Below are 21,334 nucleotides of genomic sequence, written 5' to 3' on the forward strand. Positions count from 1 at the left end.
CCCAAAGAAAAGAAGCAATAGAAAAGGAATGCAGAACATGTGCTAAGCTGAGAGGCTGCTTGAGATCCAATATCACGGTGGGAATCTCAACATTTTAAACCTGCGCCGTAAATAAACTCGTCCAGCATTTGATGAGCAATGTTGGCTGCTGTTTGTGGGCACCCACCACTGGGTTTCTGTGGACACTAAAGCTTTGCTGGAAAAGGGGATGTCACTGCCATTCAGTCACACACAGTCCTACACGATTGCACAACCCCCCGCCTGACATTAACTCAGCGTTAATAGAGTGTTGTCTTGTTAGCACGGTTATTGGCTGATCTGTGGGTCCAACAGATTAACATGCATAATACTTCAAGCAGGCATTCTAAGACTGCTTCTGAGGAGCTGAACAGAACTGCTGTTCATCATTCTCCTGTAGGAGGGTCGGGGGGAGACCCTCTCACATCTATATTACCCAGGGTCTGGGTGGACAATTGTGGGTCTGGGGGTTGAACATTAGTTAAAATATTTAGGATGTGTGACTAGATTCAGAAGGAAGTAATAAAAAGCCCAAACTAAATTGACATCTTCCTGTTTCTGACTGGCTGTCTGGCTTCTCCATTCCATGCTCGCACAGTAAATTCTAGAATAACCGACATGGGACGAAGCAAGAAATATATACAAGACAACAGATAAAAAAAAATGAATAGTCCAAAAAGGGCAAGTAAATAAGAACGTGTCTTTAGAACGTGCTAACTGCTTTGCTGCTGTTATTAGCGAGCTAACGCTAGCTTGAACAGCCAGATGACGAGTAAACAGCATCAGAAGAGCTGCTGAAGGCTCCTTACGTTTCTCACGTCAAATTGGGACAACGTTGTGCTCTTGTGCCATGTTACGTTGACTTTGCATATTATGCAATTGACGCGCTTTTTTAAAGTTTATTCAAAGTGAAAAAAATGAAATGAAGAATGATGAAAAAAAACTTTTGGATCTGCACGATTCACACAAGTGACCCAAACTGACGTGAAAAAAGGGAGAGGCGCCGAAAAGACTGCTGTTTGCATCCCTGTCTTCTTTCTGATTGCTGGCTGTCTGGAGTCCCTGGCAAAGCTTGTTCTGTATGTATGCGTGTTTGTGTGCGTTTCTCAGTATTTATGGGGCTAGGAGCTGTGCTGCTGAAGCAAAGCCCGGCTTCACCTATATGCAAATCTGACTGAATGTGACTGGCACTCTGTTGTGTGGGCGGGCTGACGTGGAGAGAGGAGCTCTTATGCTAAACTAAATCAGTTCAACTTTGAGTGCAATTAAAGATGCTCCTTCACAAAGAAGAAGAACGGCAAATACTTCCTGTCTTCCATACGAGGTTAAGAGTTGGAGCGGTATGACCACACTGTGACCAAGTCATCAAAATAATCAATTATTTGGCACAATATTGAGATCGTGATTATTTATTACGATTATTCATTAATTTTAGGAACAACTTATTTTCTTTGCGCTTACACTTCCATTTTTGTGCTACATTCTGGCAAGTACACATCTTTGCACAAGTGCATCTTGTGCATCTTGTTGAAGGAAAATATTAAATAGTATCAACACTTTTTACCCAAAATGAAATCAACAGAGCACTGCTTTCACTTCCACATTGTGCTACATTCCAGCGTTCCAATGTGTACGCCTTTGCATATAAAAATACGTACAGTTCATATTCACCTGAAGCAAAATATTTAAAAAAACATTTTAACCTAAAGGTCACACAAATAATGTAATTTATCTATAAAGTATTTATTGGACACATGTCTTGGGCCAAATTAAATGTGATTGCATCCGTTATTTCAGGAGAAATGTGATTGTGTTCAAAATAATTGGTGGACTATTGGTCAAACATTGTGCCTGTACCCCTGGCTGTCACCGGAGAGGCATGAAAAAACACTGTCCCAATCCCTTCAAGAGTGTACTCATTTAGAAACTGGAGAACCCATGTCCCTCCACCACAGACCTATTCCTTTACCTGGAGAACAGCAGCTGCACCATATCTACCAGTGTATGTTCAGCCGATTTCCTCAGGAGCTCTGCACACACAAAGAAAGACATAAGAACCAAACAAAATAAGGGAGAAGGTTCATCTATTTTGATAACTCGTTCAGTAGTCAATACAAGCTATAGCTTCTGGACCAGAAGCAGGGGAAGAGTCAACAGCGTGTCAAATGGAACATGGCTCATGAAGGCTGTTCGGAATATTTGTCATTTGTATTATCAATCGTTGAAAATACATCAGACCACATTCATCCAAATATAAATTAAGTGTGTAGTAATTGATTAAGAACTAACTCATTTCCTGCTGAAAATGCGTTGGAATAAGAATTGTTTACAGGAATAAGTTAAAATAAATTTCGAAAGAGTTTAAAAAAAACATTAAAAAGCTGAAATTAATTTAAAGAAAATGCTGAAAATATAAAAATGAAAAATGCTTAAAGGAATTACAGCTAAAGTGAATTAAAAAAAATACAAATGAAATTACTTTAGGATTGTGGTGGGGGGGCGCATTTAAAATGAATGCCATATGCCATTTATATAAAGCTTTAATCAACGTATAGAAATAAGAAAATTGAAAATGCTGTAAAACCAATTGGATGAAATATTGGAGGAATTTTGAATGAATTATAAGGAGTTGGTAAAACAAACCAGGTGGGAAACAGACGTTCAGCCATGAGAAGGCAGTTAATGAATAGTAGGTAGGTAGAAGTAAAGGTCATTACTGAAAGTGAGATCGTTGATATGATTGTAGGTGAAGTTAAACAATCCACCACTGGCGTGCGAGTCTCATAGAAATGAATATCATATCAGAAAGAGCGGTCGGTAAGGGTTTGTTGAGACTCACCACTTAGGCGCATCTCAAAGCAGATCCTGAAGCAGGACTGCATGATCTCACAAACCGACTCGTTGGTCAGATGGGCTCCAACGGGGGTGAGCAGCAGAGTCCTCAAGACCTGAAAAAAGGTGTAAAATCATCAGCTAAATTTAAGAAGAAATTATGAGGAGGAGGTTCAAACTAATAGTACGCTTGAACTGGCAATTTAAACACTAGTACCAACATGCAAAAAGGAAGGTGGTACTAGGGCTGTACGATTTTTTTGTTGCACGATAATTTTGAAATCTGGAGGCCCAGGCGGTACTGTGAAGCATCCAAATAGAAACATCCTGGTTTCTTCATTATACGAGTCCTTCATTTTCGGATGGAAAAACAATGGCTCCTTACGTTCCTCACCTGAAAACGGGACAACTTGGTGCTCCCGACACTTCTTTGTTGTTGCAGCCCTACTTCCAATAAGTTCATTTCAACCGTAGAAACCAACCGTCAAATAAGTCATGCAGCTTAATAAAGCATGAAAGGAGTATTATACATGAAGTATTAAGAGTAGTGTTTTGAATAACAGGCTGTGAATAATTAAATGCATCTCTTTTTATTTTTATTTCCATTAATGATCAATTCATTGAAGTAATTTTATTTTGTAATAATGTGATTCATTTGAGAGGACAGGATTGAGATGCTACAGGAAATGGACATCCCCCTATATTGCATTATCTATTTATTTGATATTCTAATTATTTTTTATTAATTTGGTATATGTTCTTGTGCTATAGATATATTATGTACATGTGTAGGTAAGTGAGAACGAGTTATGCTCACACAGGCACTGAGGTCAGCTAAGGGGTCCTTGTTTGGAGTCAAGCGGGAGATGCTTTCGTGTACTTGGAGAAGTAAGGAAGAAGTGCGGTAGAAAAAGAGTGAAAAAGTTTACCTGTAACTTGGCGCTGATGCGCACTTCTCACCATGTTCACCAAGGAATAAAGTATTCTTCTTAAACTAACGCACGCCTGGATGTCACATATGTCCAAGTGTGCTACACATTGTTTATCAAAATAGCTTCTACAGGGGTAGAAATACCGTTTGTTTTATGATGAGCAATTTAAACCACACATGCCATGGAGATAGCATGGACCCTAGTAGTCGGCTCTCTGTGGTTACTAGTAGCAAACACATCTTACCTGCAGAATCTTCATGAGAACCACTTCATCGCTGGCAGGGTCCGTTCCCACAAATCTAGCGTGTGTGACTGCGTCTGCCATGTTCTCAATGGCTTCTGCTGCTGCTTCATGGTTAGCGTCTGCAAACACAAAAAAAACAAGCTTTACAAAGTTTTGCTGAAGGCAGCAGCAGTCTGCATTAATTATGATTCTGACAAATGTATCTTAATTTTATTTTTGTCAAACTGGCAACAATTCATATATTCAAAGCTGTCACAAAAATATACAGACATTAAAACGGAACACATAAAGAAGATTTGATCAGTGTAGTTTTTGGTTGCTTTTGTTAGTTGGAAGATTGTAAATGTTAATGTGTCATATCAAAGTGTGTCATATTTTCCTGCTGTATGTCAATAGTTGTGACCAGAAGTTCCAGGTTTGTGTTCAAGGAGACCCAGAAAGAGAAGTGGAGGAAGAGGATTAAACGGAAAAATGATTATTGAAATATTGTTGAAGGTAAATAATGATAGGGTTATTCTTCTTAAAATTTGTATTATTTAATCATTTACCACTTTGTGGCAATTTGTGCCATTTGTTAGGCCCATGCTCACTAAGGATTGTGTATGCGTGGGTTCTCTGGAAAGAGCTGTCTTGAAATGCAAGTGAACTCAAGAAAATCCAGTGTTACAAATGCAAACCAGAGCCCAATTTGAAGGACAAAACAACACATTGTGGAATCTTACAAGTCCCCGCAGACTAGAAAAAGATGGATGTGCCCCCAATTTGTCACAAACTGGCTCCTGCACATCAATTTCTCAAAATGACTCAGTGAATGATGTTAAAGCGAAAATATTTATTGTCATGAAAAATCCCCCAAAAATAGTTCCAAATAATAACTTGTAGCGCTAGTGCTTATAGCAATCAGTTCTACCGGGACAGACCAGTGCCTGTGGGATGAGTGCAAACGGACCACTTTTGGACTCATAGTGCCCGGAACATGTGTGCAGAATTTTGTTTTTTTGTATTATTGTGTGCCAAATTGTTGCATTTGCATTTTGTCATGTACCAAATTTCCAAAATGTAAATATTACGAATAGTTTTCAATTAATCTCGAACATAGGTGTAGGTTTTTTTTCCCCAAATGAACCCAGAAAAATGACAAAAAAATGTAATACAGACAAAATGTCCTGTCAGTACTTAGGGCGATTCCTCGGGGAAAGCCATTAAGCCATTTGCATGAGATGGACAGCAGTGTTAGCCAAGCAGAATCAGCAGAGCAGCGAAGTACGGGCTGGCGAACAATAGGCTGACGCCTAACCCTTGAGCCTTCCACCAAAGAACAGAAGCTTCTCGAAGCCCCCAGTGCTCGGACTGAAAGCTTCTGTCTCATATTTGGGATAGCAAACACTATTCATGGCAAACTGCTCAGGGAAGGGAAATTGTACAACTATTTTTTGTCTGAAACGGATTTCTGTTGATGTTTTTAGGCTGTAGCCTGCTGAGGTGCATATATATTGAACTGTCTTCTTTCTGTAGAGATGTTGTTGGTGTGTTTAGTGCTGAGGTACAAATTGTTCAACCTGCTATGTTATCCAATTCTCATTATACGAGTTATGATATTTGGTTATTTAGTTGTTTATACAGCAGTTTTTAAAGCTGTGGGGGAGCATGTAAATATGGCTTGTTTACACCTGTAGTAGCATTTTCTTTCATGATTAGTATATGGTAAGAAGCTGTTAGCTTTAAGCTAAACCCACAGATCCAAATCTGGTCTAACTGACAAATGAAAGCGCCCTCACATCAGACACTTCAAAATTTACAGCTGAAACTTTTGGTTTCATAAATCATTCAGAAAGAAATGACTTAAAACGTTCTAATAAATTCTGGCAAATTGAGGTTATTATTTGTCATCTGCTAATATTACATAAACATCTTTATGAGAATAAGAATAATCAGAACAACAATTCAGCCCTGAGTTTATGGAAGAGCAGAGCTTGTGGATGGATAGGTATGTGTATGGTAGCTCCTCTCATATGTGAATGATGACATGTAGTGTTAAAGAGATTTGAATGGTCAGAAGAATAGAAAAGTGGTGTTTCTAGCATTTATAAGAATATTACACTACGAGTTAACCCCACTTCAGAGGCTCAATATCTGCAGTTTCCACATAATGGTAGGCTTCTCCTTTCCACCATCTCATTGATGTCCAATCAATTTGGAATCATTTGGAATCATTTTGGTTAAGTAGTTTTTTATTTGTGTATGCCAAACAAGATGACTCTATGGACATTTTCAGTAAGGGTCTAAAGATAATGATAATATATTGTTTTTTTCAATGAAAGGATGAGAACATTTTATTGTATCACACACAGGTGTGTAATACAATGAACTCAATGAAAACTACAGTGCTTATTTGCTGATGGCGCCATGATTCATTTGTATATAACTGATAGTTTTATTTGTTTTTTCACTCCAAGTGAAAAAACCTTCAAAGCACAAAAAACAAAACCAGATGTGGCTTTTTTGGGGTGGGCAGGCTGGGACAAATTGGCAGTCAGAGCAACAGCAGGCAGTGTTTTTGAAACCCGAGCGGCTGGCCAGCTCAGTGGCTGGAGCCCGCCTGCTCTCCTTTCTTATCGCTCTGAGGAGCATCAACTCATTAACCAATAAGCAAATGGGAGAAAGAAAGGAGCGGAAGGTACGAGAGCAGGGGTATGAGAACGCAGTTGGTCAACGCAAAAAAGATGATCAGCTCGATGTTTGAGTGGAACTGAACATGTGACGTTAGATCCACAATGTGACTTTGGTGATTGACAAGCGTAAAAGAGTACATCGGTCCCCGGTTAATGGCCCTCACCTAGTGTATGCTAGGTGGGGGCCATTGAGACCGAGCAATGTCAGTAACCCTACACTGAGGGGAGAAGGAGAGGAGCGGGGGGGGGGGGGACAAAACAAGCATGAATGCAGCCAATGTCCATCCAAAGAAACCGGAGCCACGACAGCTCCAGCAGAACCGAATCTCAGAAGTGATATGAAACACTAATCCCTCTGTTGGCACACAGTCTATACAAGCGGGGTCCAAATGAAGGAGGGGAGGGGGGTTGTTGAAATAACACTGCAGAAAGGAGAAGCTCAGTATCTGTGTGTGTGTGTGTGTGTGTGGGGGGGGGGGGGGGTCAATAGGGGTTTGAACCAGCTGCCATATGAAGCTGAGTGAGTGAGAGTGAGCAGAAAGAGCAGGGTGGCGCACAAAAAGCTGCCAGGATGCACTCTGAGGGCCAAAGCATCTTTAGAAAGCAAACAAAGAGGCCGCTGCTTTTTTCCATCGCCAGAGGAGAACACGAGTTTGTTCACCTGTTCTTTTTCTGAATAACAAAAGATCCCCTTACAACCAGGCTGCTCCGCGCTCCTCTTTAGCCGCACAGTGTCACAATTGTAAATACATGGAATGCATCTATTTAAAGGACTTTGTTCTCTTGATGTAAGTGTTGCTCTTCTTTCATGTACCTCTTCAAAGGTCACGCAACAAACATTATCTCATGGATGTGATTGGTTCACCAGGACAAATCCATAAAAAGCAATGACATTACTAAACTAGAAAATGCATTTCCTGCTGAAAATGCATTGGAATACGTAAAGCTGAAAGTAATTTCAGAAAAATGAAATTAGTTCTAAACATCGCTGAAAGAATAGAAATAGAAGCTCAAATGAATTTAAAAATTGCTGAAAATACAGAAATGAGAAAAGCTGAAATTCCTTCTCAACATTGCTGAAATAGAAAAAGGAAAAGCTGAAATTAATTTTAGAGAACTGCAAAAAATACCGAAATGGGAGAAGCTGATATGAATTTGAAAATACAGAAATACGTTGTGAATTAAAAAAAGTATTTTTGTAGTAAAAGGTTTAGTACTTGTTATAGTTGCAATTGTGGCAGTAGCAGTAAAAGATGCAAGTACAACTTGTACTAGTATTTGAAAGAGCAGTTCGTATTTTAACAAAACAGCTTCATTCTGTGCTTTATGGTTGAGGAATAAATAATCATTGAGGCTTTAATTTTGAAATAATTAAAGCCCCCCCCCACCCTTAATTGGGTAAGGGTGGGGGGGGGGGTGCATACCACCAGAAATGACCTTCATGTGTGTGAATAAGAACTCAGCATTTTCTTTGCTCGGAGACGCCATCTCCACAGAGCACCGTGATACGTGCCTGTGTAGTTGACCTCCTGCTTGCAAGCAATAAATGGACTTTCTGCAACTTTGATCATTCATCAATACTCTGTTTTATTAGACAAATCATTCTCTTCTACCGAGCTTATTGAAATATTCCACAACAGGTGGGAGACAATGTTTGTCATTCAAACTATATGGACTTGGTAAAATGGATTTCTAGAGGGACCCCATTGACTTCCATAGTATTTTTTTTTCTACTATGGAAGTCAATGGGCTCCATCAACTGTCTGATTACCGACATTACCGTCCATGGCACTTACAGTAGTAACAGTAGATATGCATATCTACAGGGACCGCAAGGATAGTGTACTGGTTGGTGGTTGTGTCCGACCAATTGTGGTGGGCCGGTCTGAGCAAAAATGCCAGGGCCCTTTTTTTGTGTGTGTCAACTGACATTTAAAAACACGTAGTACTGATATTAGTCATTGGCGCTGTATGCGTCCATCTTTATTTCACAAAACGGCGCACCTCTATGACATCAACACATGACTTAACTTAACCGGAAGTATCCAGGGGCGTTTTTAACAGGACCAGCACGAAGCTCTCAGTAAATTTCTACACCATTTGCAAACTTTTGAGGCATTCGCCAACCATGCAAAATGTTTTTAGATTTTATCTTCACCTGTTGCCAGGATCTTCTCCCGTCTTGTTTGTTCTGTGCACATGGGCAGGTGCCACTGTGTATAGTAGGTCCTGTCATTAGTGTATTAGGGTGAGAGATATCATGTAGTATTAAAACGTTCTCTCTCCCAACCCAATTCCATTATTTCTAAATAAAAGCCTCAAACTCAACTATAGGTACACCACAATTGCTTTCAAATAATAGTACAACTAGTACTTCTACTGCTAGTTCCACAATTACAACTATAACTAGTACTAAACCGTAAATTACTACAATTACAAATTACAGCAATGTTTAAATTAATTTCAGCTTTTATTTTGTATTTTTTCAAATTCATAGAAGCTCTTTCTTTCAAGTTCATTTCAGCTTTTCTCATTTCTGTATTTTCAGCAATTTTTAAAATGTATTTCAGCTTTTTCTATTCTTTCAGCAATGTTTAGAATTTTTAGTAGCGGTTGTAGTACTATTCGAAAGAGCAATAAATATTCAATGAGAGATGGGGGAGATGGAGGTTCTGAAATGTCCTCTGTAAGTCTTGTTAGGTTGCACTAATCAGCTAATATGGCTCACCTGTCAAAGACAGGGCCGCGCTATGGAAAAATGCTGCTTTTGAGCAAGTAATAACTAACTTCATCTAAAAAAAAGAAACCAGGGAAGGGCCCTACATTGTTTCAATTCTTTCAAACGCAATGAGATGTCTTTTGGGAAAATCGCCCAATGTAGATTATGATTCATTTGTGCTTCTCGTTCTTTTAAATTTCACATGATAGAGGTACTTAGTATTCTATTTCTAATAGGTTAAGCTAGCACTGATGACATCATTGAAGTAATTTCTCTGACTAAGGGCCTCTTGTACGAATGCTTTTACGCACACATGTGATGCATATGCATTCACAGGAGGGTCAAGTGGGTTTCACATAAAGACATGGGAGAGGATGCGTAAAGTGTGCCTAACACTAACCCTGTACAGAAACCACCCGTGAAAGTGCATTTCCGTCTTGCGGTCAAAATTCTCCGCCCCCTAAAAGCAGGTGTAAACCAGAATGTGGGTTTCCTTACATACTGTATGGCTCCTGGTGAAATAACAGCAGTAATCATAGCCAGACGGCGACATAGGCCAAGGAGACGAACTGAAAGGGATTTTACCATAAGCATCACACTTTTTGAGTGAAGACAAAGTCATTACGTGTTACAGATTAAGCAGCCATGCAAAATGACAGTTACTGGAAGAAATTAAAGACTATGCATCTCCCTCTCAACATTTACATTCCATTCCAGCAGTTCCATTCCTCGCTATATTACAATCATTAGCATCAAACAGTCATAGCATCATCAGTGGGAATATCACAGTCTAGACTCAGCCGTATCACAGCACAAGTACTTCAAGTGACGCTAATGGAAAAATCCACTTTGTCACTGAATTTTTGCTTTTTGACTTTGACCGATCCATGATAGAGAGAGACGGAGGGCCATTCACTTGCAAGTTTAAATGCTTGGATAGTGCTGAATAGTGGGAAAAGAAATATGCAAGTTTCTAACGCACTAAAGGACAGGCTTATGTTCACCATAACACAAGAGATGATTTGGAGGCGGTTCTCTCACCGCTGCCTTAGAGGAGTCACGGTGAGATGTATACAAACCGTAACCACCGGCCAACATTAACACACAATCCGTCCTTCTCTGAAAGCATCCAGGTGGAGACACGAATCATTCAGCTAGTATCACAATGAGGAGCGATAACATGTCTGTTTGCAGTGGCACGCCCAACAGCTTGTGTCCCAATGCAGGTAAGAGTGATGAGGTTTAAGACAATCTAGATCCAGAAGAGTCATTGAGGAAAAGAGTTCATAGAAGACTTGCCAGTAGAGGGCAGTACTTGACAAGGCCTGGGTTATTGTACTTTTTCTACTCAGTTATCCTGAGGACATATGTATATACAGCCATGCGCCACGACTAGTGCTTATGCAAACAATGTGCTGAGGAATATATTATGTTGTCATTTAAAGTTTTATGCAATGATTTGCATTATTGCTTTGAACTCGAATTATGGGAGCAAAAAGATGAAAAATACAAGCCAACATTTTTGTTTTAACACATTTCCTTATTGTATGAATTATTAAGTTGTTTGAAGGCCCTGAATGGGTGCTATTTCATTGGGATTTTATGTACTGGACCAACACAAAATAGTCCATTATCTGGAAGTCGGGGGAAAGTTTACATGAAAGGATTTACATAAAAAATCTGAAAAGGTGTTGAGTGCATATGTATTCACCCACTTTTTTGTAAAACCCTTAACAAAGATCTAGTGGGACCAATTGCCTTTTCAGGTCACATTATTGGTAAATAGATAAATAAAACAATAAATAAAATCCATTGTCAAAAAATATGGCATAACCACAAACCTACCAAGAGAAGGCCGCACCTAAATCGACCAGCCGGACAAGGAGAAGATGAATCAGAGTAGCAACCAAGAGGCTCATGGGAACTCTGAATTTACAGCCTTGTACTTCACAAATCTGGCCTTAATGGAAGAGTGGCAAGAAGGAAGCCGCTGTTAAAAGCGGACCATCAGAAATCCCGTTTGGAGTTTTTCACAAGCCATGTGGGAGATACAGCAATTATGGTGCTCTGGTCAGAATACACTCATTAGGATATCCAAATACAGACCATCAACATGCATACAACATTATTTTATTGATATTAAAAATATTTTAAGGAGGTGGAGCATTCAAAGATTATTCATTTTTGAATAAAAATATTATGAGGTGATGTTTATACGACACTAGTTTGAGTCTGTGGATAAGAGAAGACACTTACACAACAGAAAACCCTAATTTGCTTTTCTGTGTCTCCATAACAACACATATGTCAGTGTTCATATCTGGTATAACATATGGGGGCGCTGCAGGTAGGTCTGTAACTGTCCTCCAGCACATCCTCCATTAGTTGTGTCTAGCAAGTCCCTCACAGATTATTGTAAACCAATGTTTGGAACACGTTCATGGAAAAAGAACTGTTAATTTTCATTTCACATTTTTTACATTACACCCTGTTGGTTATTGTCCCTCAGTACAACCAGTGTCTCAAACTTTTCACTGGCAGTGCAGTCTTTAAATTTCTATACATTTTGATGTCTATTAAAGAAATGGTCAAAGCGAATACTGTCAATAATTCATCAAAAAATCTCCCGATCTAAATGTTTTATATTGTTGAAACAGTTGTCATAATCTCATTTGAATGGTGCTTTGAATTACTCATGCTTTTTCATTTAAAAGGTAATTTTGCATGACTAGGAAGTGGGCAGTCTGTCATAGCATCGTTAGGTTTTGTGTGAAACGCATCAGTGGACTACATCGTCATTCATCGTCACTCCACCATAGCCTTGGTTGGTTATCTAGCTAGGTAACGCTATATTATGCGCTAGCTTATGCGTCAGCTGGAAAGAGAAAAAAAGATGAGCATCCTGGTACCAAACACACAGGATGACACAGAATTTAACCATGACCAGACTCTACCTTGACTAAAACACTAGCAAACCGTAGCACTAACAAATGGTAGCACTTAAATTGTACTTATAATGGCACTTTTCTATAACATGTTTTGAAACAGCTTATTTGATGAAAAATGAACTTTCTTGTTACTTGTCCTTCTGAGTTTGTATCTCTATGTGGAAATGGACTTATTGTAAGTTGCTTTGGATAAAAGCGTCAGCTGAATGACATGTAATGTAATGTAACCAATCATTTGGTAAAATGCCATTGACAACTGTACATATTTGATCAGAAATAAGGTCCCTGGATGGTCCACCAGCCTCTCTATGGCTGATGATTATTTCTTACCTATAAGGCCATAGCAAAGGAACTTGTTGACAGATGTGAGGGCAAGGCCTGTGATTGGTCCTGTGGTGTCCTCGGAGCGGACCACCTCGAGGAATGGCCTTAGAAAAACGTTTGGCTCCACATCACAGAGTTCTGAAGAAAGAAGCACACACACACAGTACACAGAGTACATGGAAGCCCTTTTTCCATTTCCGTTCTGGCATTTGGGACAAGGAGCAAAAAGAGGTCCTAAAAACGCAAGGAGTATTGTCCGACACATTTCTGCATGGTAAGAACACACAAGTAGTCTGGGAGTATACCAAGGATTGCCTTAGAAAAAGAAAGGTGCAACAATGAGTCTATGGGTGGCCAAAGCAGGCCATCCAACCAGAGAGTATAAGTCACAGTGTTGAGTCAGGGGTTTACAATTTGTAATGAACCGCAGTAAAGCATGGAAAGCTGTGTCCACCATATGACAGTTTGCAGAGGCATGCACATAAAAAAGATCACAATAGTCCAACACAGGTAAAAAAGTAGCAGCAACTACAAAATATAGTAGAATAATAATATAAATATATATACATGCATATATCAATAATGTGTTGATATGGCAGCCTTTAAAGACCACCCATAAGCCCTAGACAGCCATGGAATGGCGAGTTGAGGGGGACCACCGGGGGACAGTGATGGGAGCACTGCGCCGCCTCATTTCTAGTTTTGGTTATAAGATCTGGAGCCTTTTATGTGCTCACAAAGTCATGGTAGTTTAGCTTTGAGATGAGATAAATGAACGTGCATCGATACAATACTGGGTGCTGTAAGTGTGAATATTCACCCATGCACACACAGAGTTGAGTTCCTTTTCCGTCATGATTGACAGCTGAAATATTCTATGGCAGTCATTCTCTGTATGGGTTTGTTTATGTTCATGTTCAACGTGTTTAACCTGATCCAAGCCATATATCAATGACTGCTTTCATAAAAAATATGAATATAGCGGTTTAATATTGTACTGTACACACAAAAAAAAACATAAGTCGCCACGGCAGACAGCAATATGAGGATTCTTCTTAATGACTTGTTCAACATTGGTGCTTCTCAACTTCCTATCCTGCCTATTCATCATGTAAGTATATTCCTAAACTGTTTAGAATATACAAAATAGTTTGAAAAGTGTTACAAATGAGAGTACATATTTTACAGCCAGATTAAAATAAGTCAGAAGCGGATTATAATCATTGACATTGGTGTCCATAAGTATCCAGCAGGTCGTGTTGTGATCAATTCCCAAAGGAGGGAGGCCTTCGCTGGCCATTATTTTCTGGGAAACTACTCACTTCAATGGGCCATCTCTTGCTTTGGAGAATTCAGAGCAAAAGGGGGTCAAGAGGGGGAGGCAAAAATACAAAACAGGTAAAACAACAACGGGAAAATGATTAGAATCACGCATGGTGCTGTGAAATTATAAGTCCAAGAAGTGCTTGCTGGAGCAATACCACAATCATGGATTTCTTAGGAGCAGCTCCACTTCAGACAAGATAAGAACAACTTGGACTTCAAAAGTGCCTCTGAGAGCTTCCAACCATTTTATAAAAGTGCACATGTGACTTTAGCGTATGATATTCAATACTCCTACAGCTTACTTAGATTACTTACTTAGAAAAATACAGAATCATTTTTAGACCTTGCTTTCAAAGTAAACCGCTTTCTTGACTATTTTTTCATATGGTGTTTAATTTGGTTGATGTTAAATCTGTTAAATGTTTTTTCTGAGTGCAACAAGGACAACAAATAAACACACAATCTTTACAAGATAATCAAAACCTGGAGGTATGAATCCAGCAGAGTAAATAACCATCAGAGATACGTTAAGAGGCAGTGACACCATGTCGGTTTGACCAATCCATCAGCTGCCAGATAACTTTAAAAAGAGCTTTTGGTGTGCCATCACTTTACAGTGTTGTAAGGCGGGAAGGAGGGTGCTCAAATGAATCTGTCAATAGATCCTGATGAAGACTTCATCAGAGGTGATCACCCTCTAAGTGCTATGGCTGCATTCCCAAAGACCACAGATTGGAAAACTCAATTGTGTTGTATTGATCCAGCTGGCCATCAGTGAACAGGGGGCTGACACGAGTGGTCTGTCAGTGGCCACCACCAATCTTCTTAAATAAAGTCTAAATACGGGATCAGTACCGCCACTCAATCTCTGGAGCTTGTGGAGTAGAGTGTTGCAGGCATGGTGAGGCAATCATTCTTTAACCAGGTTAACCTCTGGCTGACATTGACCAAAATAAAAACTGAGAAGAGAAAAAAGGCAGGATTAAATGGGCTCAACCAGGCGTGCATGTTGCCATCTAAGGGCTGAGTCTGCTGGGTATTGGTTCTGATATTAGAGTGCATACAAGTCCAACTCCAGGTCAGTTTAATTGGTACAAAAAAGCGGTTTGTGAAATGAACACGTTACGATTCACCATGAAGCCAATCTTATGTACCTTTACTTCCGGAGGTCCATCTCTCCGTTGGGCAATGCAGTGAGTATCCAGCCAAGTGTGGATTACCTCTCCAAATGATCCCAGCAACGAGAGAGAGCACCTTGGGATAAGGCCATCTTTAACACATGCACATCTATTGGCACTGGAGCAGAAAAGGCTTAGAACAGAGGGATCAGGGAGTTGCAGCGGCTTCACATTGTCCAGACAACAGGAGGAGAAACAACAAATGGAAGGAGTGTATGCATTTATACATGCAGACCGATCTGCGCTCTTAACCCTAACACTGACCCTCAGCTGACAAGATTGGTCAAAGCTAAATGACACCTTCTATAAAAAGGTGCAACAGAAGCAGGGGGACGGGAGTCAAAGAGCAGGGAAGGGGAATTCTCCCCCTTTGACTGACGCAGAGGCCCAAAACCAAACACTGATGGTTATTGATCTGGACAACTTCAGCTGCTAACATTAAGAGTCAGGGTCCTTGGCTACAATGCCGAGGAGAGAAACAACACTAACAAGAGCAGCAAGGCTAAATGAAATCCAAGGAGAATTCTGCTGTTCATCTGCACGACAGTATTCTTCTCCATCTGTCGGGAAAAGACTGATGAATGTCAGCTTTCTTCGGCCCTTGGCCCCCATCCTACTTTCATTCATTCATTCTTCTTCTCTGCTCTGGCCCCTGTTTTCTCCAGAATGAAACAGGGGCAATTAGGATGAAACAATGCTATGGCGTTCCATGCTGTTTTTTCATTTGACCACAGTGGTATTTTAAAGATGCTTGGAACAATGCCTCTGCACAACCTAAACAGGCAATTTGAAAGCCCTGGAGAAATTAAAACTTTCTAAAATGCTGCTTGGGAGAATGGCTGTTATGGCCACTTCAAGGGAGCATCTCCTAAAGGGCTCCATGGAATATGGTTAGAATTTGTATTTACAGGAACACGGTTACTGGGCTGTTAAACAAGCAGGGAACCAAGAGCCTTACAAGGACTCATTAATTATGTCTTCACATAGCTTCTTCAGAAAGTAACAAATCTTATTTTATCTAATTTAAGAGACATTCTAACTTATTGAGGTTCTATTATTCTGATGCTGTTTGAGTTTTTTTGTTATTGAATACGCATGTTTGTAAAGCCAAGCAGTTCATCAAAATTAAAAAATTGGAATTCTAACAAATTAAATCAATATGTATACAGTGGAATATTGGCAGAGCAGTTAGTAATTACAGCTTAAAGATGTACGAGCTGTTAAAGAATGTTAGCCTCCCACTAGAATTGTTGATTTACTGAACCATTCATCTTTTTGTCAGACTCAATCAACATTACAATGTTACCATAACAATTTTATTTTGTATAGGCCAAAATAGCAGACTACAAAAAGCCTTGGAGGGCTTTACGGTCTGAACAGATGCAACATCCTCTGTCCTGAAACCCTCACATCGGCACAGGAAGAACTCCCCCAAAAAAAACCTTTGATGGGATGATGGGAAGAAAAAATGGAAGAAACCTTACGGGGAACAGCAGAGGAGGGATCCTTTTCCCGGCAAGGACTGACTGCAATGAATGTCATGTATACAGAATGTAAAGATAACAAAACTGTTGAATGAGAAAATGACCAGCCATGGTCATTCTTTAATGCTGGGGCAGCATCTACTCAATAAAAACAGTTTAATTAAAAGCAAATCAATGCAGCCTTAATGAAGAGCTCTACATTTCACCCACATTGTCATTTCAGCATTGGCTTTTTTGTGGTTAAACATAATGCTGCTAAAAATAATAGTTCTGTGGCTCTGTAAAACATTTCATTGAAAGATGCGGCGGAGGTGGAACACCAGAGCCACAGAACAATTATTTTCAGCAGCATTGTGTTTAACCACAAAAAAGAAATATTATAATATATATATACACACACAAGTAGGTGCAGTCAAACAGCATTACTTCATCACCAAACCGTGCATGGGTCAGAGCCTGCCAGCCATTGTGCTGCTCTGCACCTGTTACCCTGTACATAAAATGTATTTTCTATGCTGCATACTTTGCACAGAGGCCACATTATTCTAGAGAGGAGCTGGCCAAGCCCCAAAGTCCACTTAATGAGTTCCACAGCCTGCTGTCCACTCATGATGGATGGACATACTTTACGCTCAGTTTACTTATAAATAACGGATGTTTTATGAGGCACAAATCAAACGTGGGGAACACAGATTTGTGCTGTGTAGCTTTATTTATGTAACAGTTATTTTGTATTTAATATTGTTGTCCTTCATGGAAGCCGACAAACATCAACTTTGACACTTCTTCAAATGTCCTGCCTTGCAAGTGCCGCAGTCAAATCCAACTCATTCCATATCAATGCATACGTTTTTGCTTCTAGTGTTGCAGTAGTGACGTGCCCTTTAGATGAGGCAGGCTCATCTTATCACCTCTATTTCCAGAAAAACAAACCGTGGAGGGCAAGATGCACAATTTCCATCCCACCCCCTAATCATGTACCCTTGCCAATATCGGCATGTATTTTAGTTAAGATGTCGGGCGGGAACAATGGAAAGCGGGTGAGGACAAGATTAGGAGGAACACATTGGGGTATAGAGCTAGAGGTTGGGTACAGCAGAGGGTTAAGCTGCAGATGGCATCATCAGCAAAGCAACATTAAGGTAGAATTTGCTAAATGAAACTTAAGAATGCAGTTACACAATTTACACAAATGTAATCAATGTGGTCATTTTGGCCGACATAACCCCCAGATCTTAGCCACGGATATTGAACTGGATACAGAAATTATGACTAAACCCACTATCAAAGCGAAACATGGACACATAGAAGTGTCAATGCATCATTTTGTTGAGGAGTAGTAATCTGGATGCGCACCCTCTGTCCGCTGGGGCAAGCGTGCGCGCATACAGATGGATGTCTGCTTACACGGACATGTGCGCACCGCTGCAAGGAGTGGACAATTATAGATGTGAAAAGAAAATTCCAGACTTTCATGGTGGGGTAAGGGTAGCGCCCCCCTTTTTCAATGGTAGCGGAAACACTGGTGTGACTTTACTCATTTAGTAAGTCCGGGTCATAACTTTAATAGACCAGTCATCCAGAACAAGAATACAAAGGGGCATCAAAGAAAAACCCAATGCATAGGTATAGCGGGCGATGGGAGGGAACAGGAGAGAGAGGACAAAGCAGTGAACAAAAGCCAAAGCTGTGGTGTGGGGGATTGGGGAGTAAGTGTCCTTATGCGTTTCACCTGCTGCACTCCTTCAGCTCCCCACTAATGGCATTCCCCTGGGGCCGGAGGGATTCCAGAAACCACACAGTGTACAGGCTGGGTCTACGGTGTTCACACGGGACACAAAGCTCCACCGCCACAGAGGCTCACGCTACAACTTCCCTCTGCCACCATGAACAAGCTGGTCTAGTGCTCTGAACAGTTACATAAAATGCTTTTTTAAATTTAAATAGCTGCTTTTTTTACATCGAGATTGAGTCATTGTTACAACTTTAAAAAAAAAATGAATAACCCAAAGAAACGCTCAACAGGGTAAAACACCACAACAGTTTGTGACAAACAATTTGTAACACTAATAATTGTACATTTATAAAATCACCCCGCCAAACTGCATGCTGCTATTACAACAAGAAGAAACAGGGGCAATGCAGGAGTGAAAAGATGCAACATAACTTGTGCCCTAGAAAGGAGCTGTGTGCTTTTGGGGTTTTGAAAAAAAAGAAGAAAACGTTAGATCAGGATACAATTTATTGCAGCGTTGGTCGGGACACTGGTATTGCCCCTGTTGGCAACACTAGCAGCTAACAACCTAACAAGCTAACTCATCGGGCAGTTGCGAGCGAGTTGGCCAGCGAGCGGTGAATAGCTGTTCAGGTGGCCTGCGGCCCTTTTCGGGATCTAATAAACTTGTATGAACAAGTTTATTTGAAAAAACAGCTGTTCACAGCTCTTTTTTAATCGCTTGCAAGCTAGTTGCAGTCAGCGGATAACAGCTGTTCAAGTTGGCTGGCGTCCTTCAATGAATAAATGTTTAGTCCAATTTTTTTTTTTACAAAACATTGTGATATAAATATTTGGCCATCTCACCCAGCACCACAAACAAGTGTTGGCTCTTAGAAACAGCCAGCATCCTGGGATTGCTGTGCCGTACGTCTTGAGTTTACAGAACTATGTAATCAAATAGACAAATAAGCCCTTAAGTTAAGAGTCCATGTGTGCATTGAGGTCTAGAAAACATGTTTAATGGTCAAATTGTATAATTCAAAGTCTAAGTTTAGATGGAACTGTATTATTAAGACACAATGTTCCTTTTATACCCAAAAAGCATTGACAGCAAATCCTCTGTGTGCATTTAATAAATGGCAGCAGTTTAAGCTTGGTCTAAACCCAATAGCTTGTGCTCACCAACAGATAGTCAGACAGTTCCCAAAGGAGGTTTTTGCATGCTGATCAGTACTAAAGAAGAGGCCTGGCTGTAGATCCATCTCCAGGACTGAATGCTGTTTAGCCCATGTTAATAAAAAGTCTCCCTACATGCAGCACCTCAACTCGTGTTCTGTATCATCAACATGTATTTGTATCATCAACACCCAAATAAAGTGAATATGAGAGTGACAATTCACAGCTGAAGGCCTGATCCACACAAACTGATGTATTTCTAGCAGCAAAGAATGCTGAGAAGGACAGCTCACGTGAACTAATATTACAATTTTACCCTTCATTCGTGTACCTGCTATAGCAGTAAAAACATATGTGAAAAGGAGAATGGAAAAAAAGCTTCTTTTTTTTAATATGTGTAATAACTACACATATTTGCTCATCTACAAGGCAGAACACAGGGTGGAACATGGTGAACTAACAACTCTTCCTGCTGTCCTCGTGCACTTTGCTCTCAACTCTCCATCATTTGACGGCTGTGTTTGAAGTGCCAACAATCCAGACAGGCCAGGACCTTTTCCAGACCACTGTCTTTTAGGGACACAGTGGTGGTCCTCTGCAGGTAGATGTTGAGATGGAAGCAGCCTAGCAGCTAGCAACATGTTACAGGCACTATCAGTCCTAAAGTGGTCCGTCTGCCCTCATCCCCGTTCTGTTTGTCACGTGGAGGAGTTCATCTGCACAGTTCTCTTGTTCGTTTAACTTCCAATGCAGAAGACTCTCTTCAACTACCGCCTCGATCTCTCCGATCGAACTGACTGCAGCATGCAGCGGTTTCACCAGTCAACACATACCGGCAGTAAACAAAGTTGCGTAAATATTTTAGTGCGTTAATCTCGGCCAAAATAAGATCATAGATTAACGCTCTCAGCCCGAATTTGTAACTGGTGTGTCCCGGTAGAATTTATCACAATAAGCGTGTGATTATCTGAAACTAATTATTTTGGATTTTTCATGACAATAAATATTTTCTCTTTAACATCATTCACTCAATGATGTCAATTTGTCAATTTGAGAACTTGATGTGCAGGAGTCAGGTCATGACAAATTGGGGACACGATTCCAGAACATGTCGCTTCATCCTTCAGATTCGGCTCTGGCCTGTATTTGTGATGCACTTGATATTGTAGAGGTCACTTGGATTTCATGGTTCCCAGAGAACACACGCATGCACAAACCTTAGTGTCATGTAAGCTCCCCATATTCAACAAGTCACCTTCTCCATGGCAACACATGGTCACTTTCAAACAACATAGGCTTACAGGGGACATTTGTGACAGCCGATACCACACAAGCTTCATGGCGGGGTGACATTAAAGCCTATTAGGGTTATCTCCATTGGGGCACTGAATTGCCACGCTCAGGAGGGGTTGGAGATGTCCCGGGCCGGCTTAGCAGACCATGGTGACAAGTGTCATAAATGACTCCCCTGTGGGCCTTCATGTCTGCCATACTAGAAACAGCTTCAGGGAAACTCAGGAGGAACAGGAGTGGATTTAACTCTCCATAGTGCCTGAAGTCTGACCACCCCCCCCCCCATCCACAAAGTCACCCTGTTGCAATAGCCCTTCATCTATTGATAAAGGCATCAGCACGAAATTGACCAGGCATTTTCTTGTGTTTGCTTTCTTAATTTCTACACCCACGTACATATTCTAACAGAAGTGGTAGATAACTTCCAAAAAAGATTCCTCTTCAGCAAAATCCAAGTGTCAACTCGAAAGA

At 40.4% G+C, this 21,334-nt stretch overlaps 1 protein-coding gene across 4 annotated transcripts in view; it reads right to left on the reverse strand.

Moving 5' to 3' along the window:
* The window catches only part of gbf1 (golgi brefeldin A resistant guanine nucleotide exchange factor 1), an 80,330-nt gene that overhangs the window by 36,455 nt on the left and 22,541 nt on the right, over positions 1–21,334 (reverse strand). For all 4 annotated transcript variants that reach the window (XM_062566636.1, XM_062566635.1, XM_037464911.2 and 1 more), the window contains 4 exons: positions 12,696–12,827; positions 4,027–4,145; positions 2,858–2,966; positions 1,988–2,048 (listed from right to left, as the gene is read on the reverse strand). In XM_062566636.1, the coding sequence (XP_062422620.1) occupies positions 1,988–2,048; positions 2,858–2,966; positions 4,027–4,145; positions 12,696–12,827 (421 nt within the window). The remainder of the gene's footprint in view (positions 1–1,987; positions 2,049–2,857; positions 2,967–4,026; positions 4,146–12,695; positions 12,828–21,334) is intronic.

The sequence above is a fragment of the Pungitius pungitius genome, chromosome 13, assembly GCF_949316345.1.
Source record: "Pungitius pungitius chromosome 13, fPunPun2.1, whole genome shotgun sequence".
Classification (NCBI taxonomy): Eukaryota; Metazoa; Chordata; class Actinopteri; order Perciformes; family Gasterosteidae; genus Pungitius; species Pungitius pungitius.